This window comes from Acomys russatus, chromosome 19 (genome assembly GCF_903995435.1).
Source record: "Acomys russatus chromosome 19, mAcoRus1.1, whole genome shotgun sequence".
In the NCBI taxonomy this organism is placed as follows: Eukaryota; Metazoa; Chordata; class Mammalia; order Rodentia; family Muridae; genus Acomys; species Acomys russatus.
Window position 1 is genome coordinate 11732762 of NC_067155.1, and position 18159 is coordinate 11750920.

At 51.6% G+C, this 18159-nt stretch overlaps 1 protein-coding gene across 1 annotated transcript in view; it reads left to right on the plus strand.

The window, feature by feature from the left end:
* Zc3h4 (zinc finger CCCH-type containing 4) overlaps nt 1–11476 on the plus strand; it is a 36614-nt gene extending 25138 nt beyond the window's left edge. Inside the window, exons 10-15 of the mRNA XM_051162465.1 lie at nt 1009–1120; nt 1414–1523; nt 4501–4859; nt 5041–5420; nt 8314–8562; nt 9531–11476. Of these exons, the coding sequence (XP_051018422.1) occupies nt 1009–1120; nt 1414–1523; nt 4501–4859; nt 5041–5420; nt 8314–8562; nt 9531–11020 (2700 nt within the window). The 3' untranslated portion in view covers nt 11021–11476. The remainder of the gene's footprint in view (nt 1–1008; nt 1121–1413; nt 1524–4500; nt 4860–5040; nt 5421–8313; nt 8563–9530) is intronic.
* The last annotated feature ends 6683 nt before the right edge of the window (nt 11477–18159 follow it).

An 18159-nucleotide genomic window follows, 5' to 3' on the forward strand; every position in this document is an offset into this window, starting at 1 on the left:
GTTGTGCCAGAGACAAGTGTGGCCACTTAGGACAACTGGCTTGTGACTGACACAAGTGTAGTAGGCAGGTGGCACTCATGCCTGAGGGTGTTGCTTCCTTTTTATTTTTTAATTAATTTGTTATTTGAGACAGGGTTTCTCTGTGTAGTTCCTGAACTCAGAGGTGCACCTGCCTCTGCCTCCTGAGTGTTAGGTTAAAGATGTGTACCACCACCACCCGCCTGGGTCAGTCTTCACTCTACTTGTTTCTACACATGCGTGTTTGTCACTTGGAACAAGGAGGCTTGAGTTGGGCCTGTGAGTGAGTTAAAGGCCACTGCAGCAGTCAGTGTCCACTGGGGCCCTAGACTACTTCTTCCTGCTACCTCAAATGTGTCACTTGTTGTTGTGGGTTGTACTTGGGTAATGAGAGCTGTGCTTTTGAACTTTTGCCCATGGGCCAGGAGGAGGTTCCAGGTGGCGGTGCACTCCATTAGTCCTGGCTCTTGGGATTCAGAGACAGGAGGCTCACTGAGTTTGAGGCCAGCTTGGTGAACATATCAAATTCCAGACAGAGTGAGATCTTGTCTAAAAAAAAAAGTTTTAATTCAGAAAGCATCCTGCCTAGAAGCTTTTACCTGTGTTTCATGGGCTAGATAAACAAAGGAAGCTGGGAAACGGGGTATTTGTAGCCAGTCAGTCTTCCTCCAGCAAAACCAGGCTTCAGTTAGGAAGGACAGAAGGTGGAACTGGCTTATGGGATGAGGTTTTGTTGCCAGATAGTAAATAGTATGGAACAGAGTAGATAGGAGAGAAAAGACAGATGGATTAGGAAGAAACAGCAGTGGCCTGTGGCCAGTGTAAATATTTGGGCCTGAGCTGAAGGGCCCAGGGCAGGCTGGGGAGCAGGCCCAGGGTTGGGAAGCATCGTTTGGGGAATGGCCTTTTCCTGAGGGGATGTGCTCTTGTCCATCCACGATCCCTCTTCACCCCCTCCCCATACCCTCCGCTGTCCTTCTCGTCTTCCAGGGGGACCACTGCAACTTTAGCCACGACATCGAGCTGCCGAAGAAGCGAGAGCTGTGCAAGTTTTACATCACGGGGTTCTGTGCTCGAGCTGAGAACTGCCCCTACATGCATGATATCCTTTGCCACCCGCCTGCCCCGTGCTGCTCCCCGCGGGGCCCTCAGCACACTGCCTGCCTTCTGCCCCTTTGTGTACTCTCTGCCTGAGCTGTCCACATCTTCACCTGAGGAAGGCCACATCTTTTATCTTTCCCTCCTCAGTAAGTCTGAGAGCTCTTTCCACGGCCAGCTCTGTGGGCCAGAGCCTGCTCTGGAGTTGAAGCAGTGTGGAGAAAGGCTGCTGCCAGCCACTCCTGCTGAGCTGGGGTGGGTCCCGAGAGGACGCATTCGCCTTAATTCGTCATGCACGTGACTTCCCCTGTAAGTTATACCACACCACCGGGAACTGCATCAACGGTGATGACTGCATGTTCTCCCATGACCCGCTGACGGAAGAGACGCGAGAGCTCTTAGATAAGGTAATGTCTGGGTGGCACAGGGGCCAGGGCTGAGGCGAGCCCAGCCACTCTCCATTGTTACAGCCTTCTGGACTGAGCCATTGTCAGGGGGAAACCACTGGATCCTTCCTATAGGAGAGAGATGGAGGCCATGCTGTGTATCCTGCTGCAGACCTGAGCCAGCCACACTGTATTCCCTAGGGGACAGGTGAACGAAAGACTGGTCACCTTCTGGTGTTGTGTATGCCCAGAAACTGGAAATGCCAGTGTCTCTCTGTAGTCACAGGGATTCGTGCAGAGGAGGGAGGGTACCAGGATCTCACAAAGCAGGTGCCGATGACATTCATCCTGGGGCCTGTCAGCGTTCAGCACCTTCCCAGCAGTGGCTGATGGAAGGCTGCCCCCTGCTGGAAGTTCAGTGTTCACACTCAAGCAGGAGCTCAGGCCTGCCTCTTGGGTCGGGTTAATTTTTCTTATGGCTTTATTTTTTTTTAAGTTTGGTTTGAGGGGAGGGTTGGTTTTTGTTTATTTTTGGTTTCATTTGAGACATGGTCTCTCTGTGTAGTCCTGGCTGACCTAGAGTTCACTGTGTAGACCAGGATGAGTGCCGGAACTACAGGTATGCAGCACCATATCTGCCTCTGTATTTTTTTTTTTTTTTTTTGGTTTTTGGAGACAGGGTTTCGCTGTGTAGCCTTGGCTGTCCTGGACTAGCTTTGTAGACCAGGCTGGCCTCAAACTCACAGAGATCTGCCTGCCTCTGCCTCCCGAGTGCTGGGATTAAAGGCGTGCGCCACCACGTCCGGCTTCTGCCTCTGTAATTTTAAGTTTTCTTTCTTTCTTTCTTTTTCTTTTCTTTTCTTTCTCTTTCTTTTTTCCTTTTGTTTCAATAGTTTTGCCTTGTGGCCCAGGCTGACCTCTTTGTTCCTCCTACCTACTCTTCTCAGTTTTAAAGTTGCCCACTTTCACTCACCTTTCGGTTTGTTTGTTTGTTCTTGTTTGTTTGTTTTTCAAGACAGGGTCTCTCTGTGTAGAAGCTTTGGCTGTCCTGGACTCGCTTTGTAGACCAGACTGGCCTTGAACTCACAGCGATCCACCTGCCTCTGTCTCCTGAGTGCTGGCATTTAAAGGAGTATGCATTATGCCTGTCAAAGATTTTTTTTTTAATAGAAAAAAAATGGTTTTGAAATTATTTTATTTTAGAAATAGAAAGGAGGAAACAAAGAAAAACACAAAGTATACAGGCATTTTTTGTTTTTTTGAGGCAAGATTTCTCTGTGTAGTCTTGGCTATCCTGGACTCACTTTGTAGACCAAGCTGGCCTCTCAAATTTATAGAGATCTGCCTTCCTCTGCTTCCTGGCTGAGTACAGACATTTTTACTTCATGAATTTCTCACACCCTCATTTGTTCGCTAGTTCCAGTAATGTGATGAGAGAACACTTAGCCACCCACAGTAATGTTATTAACAGGGACATGCATCAAACCTGGTGTGGTAGTGCATGCCTGTAATCCCGGCACTCGGGGAGGCAGAGCCAGGTGGGTCTCTGTGAGTTCGAGGTCAGCCTGATCTACTGAGTGGGTCCAGGATAACCAGAGCTATAGAGAGAACTTGTCAACAGAAAGAAGCAGTCACACTTACCACTTGCATACAGAAATCAAGCAAGGTCATTGTCACAAATTCTAAGTTTTTGCCTAAACTGGAAATATACAAATGTACTTATGTACTGATGACTTAACCATTAGCTGAAGAGTTCAACCCTGTAGCCAACTGCACTGAACTGTGGGAGACCCACAGTGCTGTGAGCAGATCCAAAGTGAATTATGATGTGACCAAGGCAGACACACACATACACACACACACACACACACACACTCTCACGCGCGCGCCCAGCCTGCTGTCCTGCACAGTTCTACTTGTTTTATCCTGTGAAGATGGGGCTCAGACCCAGCTGCTACCCATGCCTATCATACCCTAAAAATGCAAACCATAGAGATAGAAACAATATGGGCAGTTGCTAAGGAATGGGGGGCATTTACAGAAAAAGACAGAATTACAGTTGTCGGGACGGATTTCCTGTGTGTGTGTGTCTCCACGAATTGCTGGGTGGCATATCCATAGAAATTAGCCTGCCTGTGTCTCTGGAGTGCTGTAAAAGTGCGTGCCACCACCGCTGCTAGTGACTATCCTTTTTGCATACGTGACAGTCCTTTGGGACACAAGCATGCTCTAGCCAGTTCGCATGTCCTTGTCCTTGGACTCAGACCAATGACCAGGTTAGGAATGGACTCCGTAGCCTTGGGCTGAAGGGTCTGCTGTAGAAGGCGGGTAGGTATTACCTGCTCACACACACGGAAGGCAGGAACCCAGCTGCGGTGCTGTCCATGCTCAGAAGGCATCTCTAAGGGAGGTGTGGTGGGTGTCAGCAGGACTGCTTTGATCTAGTTTGTTACCCAGCAATGCCAGCTAGGGTTGAGCCCTAGGCTTTTCTTGTCTGGTAGCTGTCCCAGATTGTTCATGATATTTTCCAGGTTTTCACACTTGCTTGTTGGTTTCTGTTTTTTGTTTGTTTGGTTTTGGTTTTTCGAGACAGGGATTCTCTGTGCATCCCTAGCTGTCCTGGACTTGCTTTGTAGACCAGGCTGGCCTCCTTCCTCTGCCACCGGAGTGCAGGGATTAAAAGTGAGCACCGCCACGCCCAGCCAATAGAAATGTTTTGAAGCCTTGTAGACAAATTCGGGTCATGAGAGACTTATGGACAATGTGAATGGGAACCATGGTGGTGAGAGGACACTGCCTTCAAACTGGACATCTTCTGCTAAGATTACAATTGTGTACCATTGTGCCTAGTTTGACGATGAAGATGAATTCAGGTCCTAGACCTTGTGCACTGAAGGCCCTAAGCAGGTGTACGCTTTAAGTTTTTCCTAAGGAAATTCAGGTCTCTGCACAGTCTGACTTGGTGGAGGCTTCTAATGTGACTTCCTTTGCCCCACAGATGTTGGCTGATGATGCAGAAGCAGGTGCTGAGGATGAGAAGGAGGTGGAAGAACTGAAGAAGCAGGGCATCAACCCCTTGCCCAAGCCGCCTCCTGGTGTGGGGCTCCTGCCCACCCCTCCACGGCCCCCTGGGCCTCCAGCCCCCACCTCTCCTAATGGCAGACCCATGCAGGGTGGCCCTCCTCCCCCACCGCCGCCCCCTCCCCCACCTCCTGGGCCTCCTCAAATGGCCCTGCCAGCACATGAGCCGCTGTCCCCACAGCAGCTACAGCAGGACATGTATAACAAGAAGATCCCTTCTTTGTTTGAGATTGTGGTGCGGCCCACAGGCCAGCTAGCTGAGAAGCTGGGCGTGAGGTGAGTGTACTGCCCACAGAAGCACAGGAGTGTGGCCTGGCCGCCTCTGTCCTTCTCTGAGGCTGTCATACCCCTTTTGGGCTTTTGGCCTCAGGCTCTAAGTGAGTACTGCAGGTGGACTGGGCTGGGTGCCACTACCTTTCCTCAGCAGCTTCATCACAAGTGCTATTTCCTCCTCTAGGTTCCCTGGACCTGGTGGACCCTCGGGGCCAATGGGTCCTGGCCCCAACATGGGACCCCCAGGGCCAATGGGGGGCCCCATGCATCCTGACATGCATCCCGATATGCACCCTGATATGCACCCAGATATGCACCCCGACATGCATCCTGATATGCACCCTGACATGCACCCCGACATGCATCCCGATATGCCAATGGGTCCTGGCATGAACCCTGGCCCTCCCATGGGTCCTGGTGGCCCCCCGATGATGCCCTATGGTCCTGGAGACTCCCCACACTCGGGAATGATGCCTCCCATCCCGCCATCCCAGAACTTCTATGAGAACTTCTACCCGCAGCAAGAGGGCATGGAAATGGAGCCGGGCCTTGCTGGGGATACAGGTATGTAGGCACCAGCCAGGCTGCAGAGCCGGCTCACCAGGGTGGGCAGTGGGCAGAAGTGGCTTTTCTTCCTTGGCCCAGTCTTAACAGCAGCCTGCCAGTCTCATTCTTGTCCTGTGGGTGTTTTCGGTATCGTGGGACCCTTTGCCTTGTTTGTTGTCAGTGTAGGAAGCTGTGCTCGCAGTACCCGGCACCAATAGGGAGCAAGGCAGAAATGGCTTAGGAAGCTGTGCTCATGGTGCCCAGAATCAGTCAGGAGGAGGGCAAGTGTCTGAGACACTTCAGGCAGTGCTGGGCTTTATGACTCTGCCTGTCTGACCCCATGACCGGGCAGGTTCTTGCCTCTTTCCTGTGATATTAACAACCTCAGTGTCCAGCAGTCAGGGCTAGGTGTTGTGGGTGGCTGTGGGGGATTCAGTGCAGCCTCAGAGGAGGAGGACCTGCCCCAGGCCAAAGCTCAGAGTGAGTGGGCTCTGTCCTTGCAACAGTTGCATTTTAGTAAGGGAACAGGAAGGAAGTCAGTGGCTCATTTCAGCATTAGCCATTGTTAGAGACTAGTAGGACAGTGTAGAGAGAGTGGTGGGTTACAGCCAATGCCCTAGTGGAGACAGTCATCTGGAGCTTCTCTAAGAAGGTGGCCAGCTACCACAGCTGGCCTGCTTGTCTGAGGAGAGCAGAGATGGCTGTGCATCTTAACATACACAGGCGTGTGTGTCACCATAGCAATACCTGCTCTGTAGAGCAGTAATGGGCAGCAAGACAGCTGTTCATGAGGTTCCCAGCACTCAGTAGGCTGAGGCTGGAGGATCACTTTGAGTTCTAGACCAGCTCAGGATACAGTGAGACTGTCAAACAACAAGAACAGTGGTGGAAATTTCCAGGCTCCCATGGAATTACCTACAGCAGATAGATGTGCCCAGGTGGTAGCAGGGAGGTAGGCAAGAGGACAGAGACAGGTCACATGGTTTGGATATGGGCAACCAGTGCGGCCTGTCTGTGCTGCGTAGTCTGGGAGGAGTACTCTAGAAGGGTGGACGCTGAGCACAGGCAGGCCCAGGACCAGAGCTCAGGCTGCTCTGTTAGCTGAGGACTGCTGCTGCCTAAAGCATAGGAGCCTGTGTGTAGGCATGGATATCCGTAGTGTATGTAGTACAGTGCATGGTAAGGAGTGGGCTCCAGGAGATGCTGAAAGGGCAGGCCGCTGAGGTTGAGGAGCTGCTGCCTGGCCTGAGGTAGTTGGCCTGTTGATGGTGGCTGTCTCTACAGCAAAACTTGTATAGTGATTTTCAGGGACTGCTCTTTAGAACACAGGGCTGCTGTGGTTTCTGTACACCTATCGGCCTTCTGGTAATTAGTGGTGTATGGAGGTGAAGCCTCGGCGTGGGTCCCCAGCTCTAGTGGCTGTAGCATAGAGTAACTCTCATTAGGGTCACGTACTGACCAAATTCAGGCCCTGGCCGCGGGCCATCTGTCACCTTGTGTGAGTATTCGCAAGTTCTGCAGCTTGTGGTTCATGTGTGTATGTGGGGGTGCGCATGAGAAGTGTGCAGATGTGTTTAGGCCAGCGTGACCTATCTGTCAGTTGATCACTGTACATATAAGGCAGAGACTCATTTGAACTTAAGAGATCACTGTATCAGCTAGTATAGCTAGCTTGATCCGGGAATGCCCTGTCTCCTTCCCAAGTGCAGGTATTCCAGGCCATTCCGTGTCTTGCCTTACTTTATGTTGTGCTGCGGACCCAACTGTGTGGCAGTGGCCCACTGAACCGTCCTTCCAGTCCCGGTTTTTCTATTTAAGCTATTTAAAATACCAGAGTGGCTTCTTGGTAGCAAGGCCTGCGTCTCTGATGCTCAGTATATTGTCCCAGCGGGGTAAGAGTCGTGTCACGTGTGGAAGGGATAGAGTGGACTCTCGACAGACCTGGGCACTCTGGCTCACCCACAGTCTAGGAGTTGCAGTGAGATGTGGTGCTGTGTCTATTGCTCATAGTTGAGCTGACTGGTGAGGGAGGGAAGACTTGCTGTGGCCAGGTAGGGGGCGCTGCCCTGCCCTGCCATCCATGTACTTGTGTGCTCAAGGATTCTCATGTCTAGGAATCCCTAGTGAACTTGGGGTGGGGGATTGCCCTGAGCTGGACTGAGGTTTTTTGCGTGTTTTGTTCTCTTCTGGTTCTGCTTCTCGGACATACAGTGCTTTCTGTCTTACAGGCATGTCCAACCTGCAGTGTAGGCAGCACATGCAGCTGACACATGAAGGCAACACAACACAAAATCTTAAACTTAGTCAAGCATTATGACTAGGCCGGCCATCATGGCTCCAGCCTTCAATCCCAGCACTCAGGGGTAGAGGCAAGTGGATCCCTGTGAGTTCAAAGCCAGCCTGGTCTGCTTAGAGAGTCGCAGGCCATCCAGGGATGCGTAGTGAGATATTGTTTTAAAATTAGGACCTTTTTTGTGTGAGGTTATTTTTACTTTGGTTACATGCTTTCTCAAGTGTGAATTTGGTAGATGACAATTTCACATTATACTGTCAAACGGTTGGACACGCCTGCAAGAAACCAGGAGACTGCTCATGATAGATGTTGAACCAAGCCTGCTTGCTGGGAGGACAGCAACGGCTTCCTAGCCTGGGGGCTACAGGGCCTGTCTACAGGAAGCCTCGCCTGGGGCATAAGCGCAGTTCTGCTCACGTGGATAAGCACCCACCATGCCCTCCCTGAGCCTCATCCTTTCCCTGCCAGCTGGCCCACTGTGGGCTCCTGCTGCACCCTGAAGACACCCAGGCCTGGAGGAGGAGGAAGGGACGGGTGGCCATCCTCATCCTCATACGCCACCAGGCTTGGCTTTCCCAACGGAGGCCTTCCCGACACAAACCCTCTTCCCTGCCACAGAGGACTACGGGCACTACGAAGAGCTGCCGGGGCAGCCTGGGGAGCCCCTCTTCCCCGAGCACCCTCTGGAGCCCGACAGCTTCCCCGAGGGAGGGCCCCCAGGCCGGCCGAAGGCGGGCGCCGGTGTCCCCGACTTCCTGCCCTCGGCCCAGAGGGCCCTGTACCTGAGGATCCAGCAGAAGCAGCAGGAGGAGGAGAGAGCGAGGAGGCTGGCTGAGAGCAGCAAGCAGGACCGGGAGAATGAGGAAGGCATGTGTCCCCCGGCAGGGGCCCAGCTGGCTCTGTGCAGGGACGAGGGGGGCCACCTAGGCTGGGTGCTGTGTCTGAAAGGAAGGCCTGACCTGGGCTGCTGCCTCATGCTGAGGAAATGGAGGCTAGGGCTGCTCCTCTGGATCTTGGGTTTGGAAGACTACTGACTCAATGGAGGAGGGTGGTGGGCTGGTTCCTAGCAGAGACAGTGCCCTTCCCAAAGACGCCCGAGTGACTCTTGGCCCGATCCCTAGAGCACATACTTGGAAAGCCAAAACCAAAGAGGGGCCAGCCAGCCATAGAGATACAGATGTGGTGTAGTCATGGGCTCAGGTGGTCACCCTGGTGGCATCCATCTCAGGGCTGAATAGACTTGGGAGCAAGCCAGTGGGGACAGTTTAGAGAGTTCAGGCCATCCAGGAGGAAGAACAGAGTCGTCGGCCCCACCCTGGTGGCTCAGGTTTCCCTCCTGGGCTGTGTGATTGCATCTGCCCTTCCCTGACCCCTGGACCATTGTGAGGGGCCTGGGGATGTGTGTGTGTGAGCGGTCAGCATGGCTGTTTTCCAGACTTCAGAGAGAGGTGCCTAGTGCTAGTCTGGCCATCCTTGTCTGGACCAAACCTGCCTGGAGGGTGGGAAGAGGCAGTAGGGCCCTGGGCTTTTAGGCCCAGCCCTACCTTGCCTTAATGGCACCATACCTCCCATTTCCTCACCTGTCCAGTGGGCAAGTGATGACAGGACTTCCTGGGGTGATTGTGAGTTATTCAGGCCAGACTGTCTTCCAGGATTGGTGCTGGTCTGAGAGAAAAGCCACGATGATGTCAATGCCCAGAGCCAGGCTGTGCTGGGAGCTGGGGGCATATTAGATGCTAACTAAGAGCACAGAACCACACACCAGGGGTACCTAGGGATCCAGGAGGGCTATGGATGTGCCATTCATGTTTCTCCACTGTTCTGCTCTCTCTCAGGTGACACTGGAAACTGGTACTCAAGTGATGAGGATGAAGGGGGAAGCAGTGTCACATCCATTCTCAAGACCTTGAGGCAACAGACATCAAGCCGACCCCAGGCTTCAGTCGGGGAACAGAGCAGCAGCGGGCTGGGGGATCCTCGCCTCCAGAAGGGACACCCCACAGGAGGCCGGCTAGCTGATCCCCGCCTCAGCCGGGACCCCAGACTCAGCCGCCATGCAGAGACTTCAGGAGGGTCTGGCACAGCAGACTCAGCGCCCTCTGACCCTCGGTTGGCCCGTGCCCTGCCCACCTCCAAGGCTGAAGGCAGCCTTCATTCCAGCCCTGCAGGCCCCAGCAGTTCAAAAGGGCAGCCCCCTGCAGAAGAGGAAGAAGGGGAACGGGCGTTGCGTGAGAAGGCGGTGAACATTCCCCTGGACCCCCTGCCTGGGCATCCACTCCGGGACCCTCGCTCTCAACTGCAGCAGTTCAGCCACATCAAGAAGGATGTGACCCTGAGCAAGCCGAGCTTCGCCCGCACTGTGCTCTGGAACCCTGAAGACCTGATCCCCCTGCCCATCCCCAAGCAGGACGTACCCCCAGTGCCTGCTGCCCTGCAGTCCCTGCCTGCCCTGGATCCCAGGCTCCACCGCTCCACACCCCCTGGGCCTTCCAACACCCGGCAGCGTCCAGGCTCCACAGATCCCAGCACATCTGCCTCTAACCTACCTGACTTTGAACTCCTCTCTCGAATCCTCAAGACTGTCAATGTCAACACCCCTGGCCAGAGTGACAAACCCAGCGATCCCAGGGTGCGGAAGACCCCTACTGACCCCAGATTACAGAAGCCAGCAGATCCTGCGGCAGCCTCCCGTGCAGCCAAGCCCTGTCCCGCCGAAGCATCACCCCCTGCTGCCAGCCCAAGTGGGGACTCATCCCCACCGGCCACAGCTCCCTATGACCCCCGAGTGTTGGCAGCTGGTGGTTTGGGCCAGGGCAGCAGCAGTGGGCAGAGCAGTGTGCTGAGTGGCATCAGCTTGTATGACCCAAGGACTCCTAATGCAGGTGGTAAAGCTGCAGAGCCAGCCTCCGACCCGAGTGCTCAGCCCAAGGGTCCTGAGGGCAATGGCAAGAGCTCAGCCTCTAAGGCAAAAGAGCCCCCATTTGTCCGAAAGTCTGCCCTGGAGCAGCCAGAGACAGGGAAGGTCAGCACAGATGGGGCCACAGCCACGGACAGATACAATAGCTACAACCGGCCCCGGCCCAAGGCCACTGCAGCCCCCACTGCTGCCTCATCCACCCCGCCCCCTGAGGGGGCCACACCCCAGCCTGGGGTACACAACCTGCCAGTGCCCACTCTCTTTGGTACTGTGAAGCCAGCCTCCAAAACTGGCACAGGAAGCCCGTTTGCTGGCAACAGCCCTGCCCGTGAGGGTGAGCAAGATGCGGGGTCCCTGAAGGACGTTTTTAAAGGCTTTGACCCCACAGCCTCCCCCTTCTGCCAGTAGTGTCAGTGGGGCCCAGCGCTCCCTCCACTCCACCACCCTCCCAGGGTGACATTTAAGGGCAGCAACCAGAGTTATGGGTGGGGAGTGGGGTGGTGGGGAGGGTGTTCTTTCTTTACATTTTTCTTCCCCTTTTCCCTTTTTTAAGTAGTACTTTCTTTGAGTCATAAATTGTATCTAACTGTCTTGGGTTCTGGTCAGTGCTGCAGACTCCTGGGCTCCTTCTGCCCAGTGAGCAGCTTATACCCTGCGCCGGACAGTGGCAAGTACCCAGCCTGGGGCTTCCCTGGAACTGATGGAAGCGTAAGTGTCTGGGGAGGCACTGAAAGCCACTCACCCTGTGCTGCTGGGAGTTTGACAGAACCACAGCTCGTGGAAGCTGGTGCAGGAGAGTCTAGAGCCCCAGGGTCAAGTGTCCTCTCTCCAGCATGCAGCCTGTGACAGCTTGCCTCAGGACAGAGCTACGGTGAAGTAAAGAAATGTCCAAAGGAGAGGAAGGTCCTGGCAGTCTGGCAGCCCTGCCCTGCCCAGGCCTGCGCATTCCACGTCCTCCGTCCAGGGTTTGTCCTCAAAGTGACACCCTCCAGCCTTCCAGGAGACTCTTGGTAAAACAGACCTTGCAGGGGTAGGACAGCCCCTCAAAGCGTTCTCCCTCAGTATTACCTGTCCTGTGCCGCTGGCCTGACCCTCGAGACAGCTCAAGGATCCGTGGTGTGGTCACCTGCCAGACCCCTGAGGAGGAAGGCCAAGGGTGGCCCTGGCAAAGTGTGTCTGCTAGCTGCTCCCACACCCCTTAGCCGTGTTAATCTGTAGAGTACCAGATAGTGTTTGCTTTTCCCTCCCAAGCTGACAGAAGCCAGGCATAAGTGTTCTGTTGTGGTGTTGGGTTAGTGAGTGTTTCCCAAACGGGGGCCTGAGGCAACAGCAGGTATCCAGCCGGGGCCAGCGTGGTGTGTTAGTCCCTGGGACCAGGCCCCTTCAAGTGGGGAGGCCAAGGTATCCGCCAGATCCCAGACAGTGGAGGCATTTCCACAGCCTCCCCCACTAGCCCACTTAGGACTGGCCTTGTCCACAAAACCCCAGGAGAGACTCTTCCTGTGACCATGCCCATAAGATTGGGTCAGAGAACCGGGTAAGACCAGCAGGCCTTTCTGCCGCTGGGTCACTGGCCAGGCCCTGGAGGTATGCTTTCTTGCGGGCTACCTCTTTTGTATCAGGGTCTCTTGGCCTAGCTGCTTCCTTCTTGCTAATAAGGAGACCTGACATGCATAGCCAGTAGGTTCCCCTCTGCCTCAGGGGAGGGGATGGGCTCCCATGTCTCCTCCCACCCACCCCCTCCCCCATCCCCATACCCTCCACAACCCAAAGAGTAATCCCTTCAAAAGAGTTCGGGGCCTGAAGCCAGGATAGGAGGGGCTTGTGCCCCACAGGCTCACAACCCATGGGGGCAGTGCACACCAAGATCAGGTTGGTTTGTTTGTCTTGTGTTTTTTATTTTGTTTTGTTTCCTTAAACAATCATCAATGAGATTTGTCTTTGGGCTCCAGCCTTGGCCATGAGGCCATGAGGCCAAGGCTGGGCCGTGGTGAGCATAGGATAGAAGAGTACAGTGTGGCAGTGTGTGGATCCCCTCACCCCTTTGCAGACTCTCTTTTGTAAAAGCCAGGCTTGGTAGTGTGCACCTGTCATCCCAGCACTCAGGAGGCAGAGGCAGGAGAAGCAGAGGTTCAAAGCCAGCCTGGTCTACATTAGAGAAAGGAAATGTTGCTTTTGCTAGAGAAAAATTAAATGAATTTTTAAAGCTGAAATCTGTGGGTGAGATGGAGCCCTCTTGGAATAATTAGCCGAAGACCCTCACGGACAAGGACCTCCACTTGAATTCCCACTCGCCATCAGGCCACACTTTTAAAGAAAAGTTGTTCTCTAACCAGGATTGTAACAAAAGTGTAAATAGTATTTCTGAGTTGAAAGTCGATGGTGCAAATATGTATATAACGTACTGTATTTTTACAATGATCGTCGCATGGCCCTCCCGCCCCTTTTGTACTCAGTATCTGTCTTCCAGAAACCTCACCTGCCTTCTCATGTGGTCTCCTAACCCAACCCAGTCATTGTATTACTGCCATTAAAGGATGCAGTTATTTTAAACAGCCTGCGAGTCTCCTCTCATCTCTCTGCCCTGCCAGGCCGCAAACAAGGAGGGTGGGGGAGCAGCTGGGCTCTGTGGACTATTTCATTACAGTGAGCTCAAGCCCAGGGCTTCATGCTTTCTGGGGAGCACTGCGCCCTGTGACATCCCCAGCTCTCACATACTCAAATTTACCGGTGACAGCTGGGACAGATGCACAGGCATGTGATCCTGGCACTTGGGAGGCTGAGGCCAGCTTGGGCTGGACATGAGGTAAAAGAAGGAAACAAACAAACAAACTTGAGTTACGTAAGAATCCAGGTAACTGGAATAACCAAGATGGGAGGTACAGAACGGCGCCTGGGCTGCTTGTCACCTGTGCGCTCATCCCTCTGAGACAATCTCCAGACTGGACTTGGAATTTGGTATGTAGCTGAGGATGACCTTGAACCCCCAGTTCTCCTGCCTCCACTTGCTGTGTGCTAGGATTCTGGGTGTACACCACCAAGCCTCACTTTATTTCTGTGCACACGGATGCGTACAGAAACATCTAGATACGTACACACACGTCTTCAGATGTTCTACTTTTGACACTAGGGTGTGTCCTGCTCATTGAACTTGGAATTTGGATCTTTTCCTGGCTAGCAATCCTACGTTATTTGTCTGTTTTTGAGGCAGGGTTTCATTGGCCTTCAATTCATACAGCCAAGGATGACCTTGAACTTATGGTTTTCCTGACTCTTGTCTGCCAAGTGCTAAGATCACAGTCACATGGCACCCTGCCATGTGTGTGCAGGGCTTGGTGCACAGTAGGCAAGCACTGTACCAACCGAGCTGCTACATCTCCAGCCCAGCAGTACGCAGCCTCATTTGCAGTGCACAGGTGGGGAGAGAGACACGGATTAAGATGGGAGTTGTGTCCGATGCTTTGTGCCCCCGAGCATGCTGAGTAAGGTAAGGCACGCTAACGGTTTTTCAGGGGGCTAGGTGTAGTGGTCCTTGTTTTTGTTTTGCTTTGCGTGTGCTTGTTTGAGACAGGATCTTGCTGTGTAGCCTAGGTTGGCCTTGGACCTGTCTGTAAACTTCCTGCATGCAGTGACACTGTCCTACCCTCCCGTGTGCTTCTGTCTTACATGTACCTCACCAGGCACAGCTTTTTGTTTTTTTTTTTTTTGTTTTTTTTTTTTTTTTTGTTGTGTTTGTTTTTCGAGACAGGGTTTCTCTGTGTAGCCTTGGCCATCCTGGAATCACTTTGTAGACCAGGCTGGCCTCGAACTCACAGCGATCCGCCTGCCTCTGCCTCCCGAGTGCTGGGATTAAAGGCGTGCGCCACCACGCCCGGCAGTCACAGCTTTTTGTTGTTTGGGGTTTTTTTTTTTATTTTATTTATTGCATATAAGTGCTTTATCTGCAGAAGAGGGTATCAGATTACATTATAGATGGTTGTGAGCCACCATGTGGTTGCTGGGAATTGAACTCAGGACCTTTGGAGAAACAGGCGGCGCTCTTAACCGCTGAGCCAAGTCTCCAGCCCTGGTTTTTTGTTTTTGGAGACAGGGGTTCTTTGTGCAGCCTTGGCTGTCCTAGAACTCACCGGCTGCTCTGTTGACACATTGTCCTTAGCACCCTCAGCCTCCTCCTTGTGGCTCCAGCCACTGTTTTTTTGCTTTTGGTTTTGGTTTTTTTCGAGACAGGGTTTCTCTGTGTAGCCTTCACTGTCCTGGTTTTGCTTTGTAGACCAGGCTGGCCTCCAACTCACAGTGATCCGCCTGCCTCTGCCTCTCAAGTGCTGGGATTAAAGGCGTGTGCCACCACTCGGCTCCAGCCACTGTTTGAAAGGCAAAAAGAGTTGGGATTTAGCTCACTGACAGCAAGCAAGCAAGAGGCTTACAATATTCCCCAATACTCAATAAGAATGCATTTCCTTTTCCCAAAAAGGTTTTAGGTTTTTTCTGTGGGGGTTGGGGGTGGGGTTGTTTGTTTGGTTTGGTTTGGTTTTGCAGTGGCCTTCTGCAGGATCAAGTGGACAGCTGTTTCTGAAGCAGCCACCAAACTTGATCAGGTCAGGCCGGGCTCTCATTGCCACCTGGCTCTGGTTTTGGAGCTCTAAGCTCCTTTGACCCTGCACTTCACCCTTTTCCACACTGAGCATGCACTTCTGGTTTTATGCTCAGCCCTAGCTTCTGGGTTCCTGCTGAAATGCAGGACGGTAGGTTACCCATTGCCTTAGTTGTTGTGATAAACTTGGTGTGTGTGTGTGTGTGTGTGTGTGTGTGTGTGTGTGTGTGTGTGTGTGTGTGTGTGGTATAGTTTTATGTTAACGTGATACAAACTAGAATTCTTTGAAAAAAGGGAACCGCCATTGAGAAAAATACCTCCATAAGATCTAGCTGTAGGGCATTTTCCTTCTTCTTCTTCTTCTTCTTCTTCTTCTTCTTCTTCTTCTTCTTCTTCTTCTTCTTCTTCTTCTTCTTCTTCTTCTTCTTCTTCTTCTTCTTCTTCTTCTTCTTCTTCTTCTTCTTTTCTTCATCTTCTTCCGTCTTTCTTCTTCTTCCCTGTGATGAAGTTCCAACCCCTTGAAATTTAATATCTATCTTCTAGAAAGGGCAATCCGGGGCCAAGATTTCGGTGAAACAATTGTTACATCTGCTTCAGTGTCTATTATCCCTTTAATTTCATTATTGTTTATAAATACCTTTAGTTTTGGTCTCTGATCATCTATAGAAGTTAGTCAAAATACTAGTTTTCTGGCCCCTTCTGAATTTGTTTTTATTTTATGTATTGAAGCTGCTCTGACTTTGATATTAATGTATGTAGCCAGAGCAGTGCTGTTTAATTGTTCTGCAGATGAATTTCTCCTCTGCTAACCTGAAAGGGACAGCTTGAATTTGATATTGGGGTCTCCTAGGGCATTTGCAGACAAGGGGTTTACCTTGTTTTTCTCTTGTTGATCTACACTCAGTAGTCCAACACTGCATACTCCAGAAGACCAGGGCCTTCTTTTTGGATTATTTCTAGAAAACACATTGTTTCTAGAAATGTCTTGCCTACAATCCCTTTTCAAATGACCTGCTCGACAAAATTAGAACATTTGATAATTTGTCTTTTCTTAAAACCTTTGGAGGTTACGTTGCCCATTAAAGTTATATCCTTACTTTTTTTTTTTTTTTTTTTTAATTTACGTGTATTGGCATGAGAGATCTTAGAGTTACAGACAGTTGTGAGCTGCCATGTGGTTGCTGGGAATTGAACCTGGGTCCTTCAGAAGAGCGGGCAGTGCTCTTAACCACTGAGCCATCTCTCCAGCCCCTAAAATTTTTTTTTAATCTATCATTTCTATGGGATGCCATCTAAATTCTTCATTACTTTGGAAGTGCCACTGTTTGCTGGCACTTGTACGGTAACTGTGTATGATAAGATTGTTTTTCTTTTTCTGTTTTCTTTTTTCAACTTTCTTTTTCTTTCTTCCACCTGGGACCCTTCTCCTGGGATTGCAAGTCCTGCTTCCTCTCTCCTGCCCACCCTTTGGCTGTTCAGCTCTTTATTAACCAATCAGAGAAGAGAGACAGACAGACAGAGATAGGGGGGTGGGGGCAGGGGGGTTATGGGGGGGAGGAAAGAGAAGGCCTAGGTATTTAAACACTTGGCCTCCACAGAGTCACAGTTGATTCTATTTGCTAAGGTTTAGGTGGTAAAGCCTTGCTGAAGGAAGTTCTGTCACTGAGGGCAGGGCTTCCAGCGTATATGGTCTCACTCTGGTTCCAGTTTGTTCCCTCTGCTTCCTGACTGTGGCTACAATGGGATCTCTCAGCTTCCTGTTCCTGCTCTGTGCCTTCCTGACATGATGGAATCTTATCCCCAAATAAACATTTTCTTCTATAAGCTGCCTTGGTTGTGATGGTCACTAAGATGCTCTGTGTCCTCTAGGGCAGTGCAGTGCTCTTGCGGAACCCAGCCTTGCAGATAGCATTGCAGTGACCGTGCTCTTGTATATGAACTGGGCATCCCAATGGCATGCTGGTCTTTGTTCTCATCCACTTCCCAAGTGACCACCAGCAAGTAGCCATTTTTTTTTTTAAAAAGTCACCGGAGCCAGGCAATGGTGGCACACGCCTTTAATCCCAGCACTTGGGAGGCAGAGGCAAGTGGATTGCTGTGAGTTCGAGGCCAGCCTGGTCTACAAAGGGAGTCCAGGACAGCCAGGGCTACACAGAGAGACCCTGTCTTGAAAAACAAAACAACAAAAGTCCCAAGAGAGCGGGGGGAGGGGGCGGTGTGTGCACACATCATTAATGGCAACACTCAAGAAGCAGAGGCAGACAGATCTCTGAGTTCTAGGCCAGCCTGGCCCGCAGTGTGAGTTCCAGAACAGCCAAGGCTACTCAGATAAACACTGTCTTTGGAGGAAGCCTCAGATCCAGCCTGAGTTGCTTTGCAGTGGATGTGTTGACAAACTTCTGAAGTTCTTTTAAACCTCAGGTCTAATTAGACCACCTGGCCACCTCTAAAGAGGTTTTTTTTTTTTTTTTTTTCTCTGCCCTGATCCTTCACGGCATTCAAGTGACTATTATTCTTTTTTTTTTTTTTTTTTTAAATATTTATTGTATATGAGTGCTTTATCTGCAGAAGAGGGCATCAGATCACATTATAGATGGTTTTGAGCTACCATGTGGTTGCTGGGAATTGAACTCAGGACCTCTGGAAGAGCAGGCAGCGCTCTTAACCACTGAGCTATCTCTCCAGCCCCGTGACTATTATTCTTTCCTCCTCCTTATGGGCACAAACTAGCATGGTTTCCCTAGCCAAAGGATGTGAAAAATGTTCTGTGGCAATTTCAGTTCTCACGTGTTGGGGACAGGCTACATGGCCAATGTTCAGCCATCTTGTCAGAACCTAGGTTCCTATTTCTCCAGAAGTCTGCCATTCACCAGAAACTAGCTGACCTTGTCGTAGGTCAACAGTTAGACACCTGTTGTGGTTTATTGTGGGGGTTGGTCATTCCAGACCCCCGAGC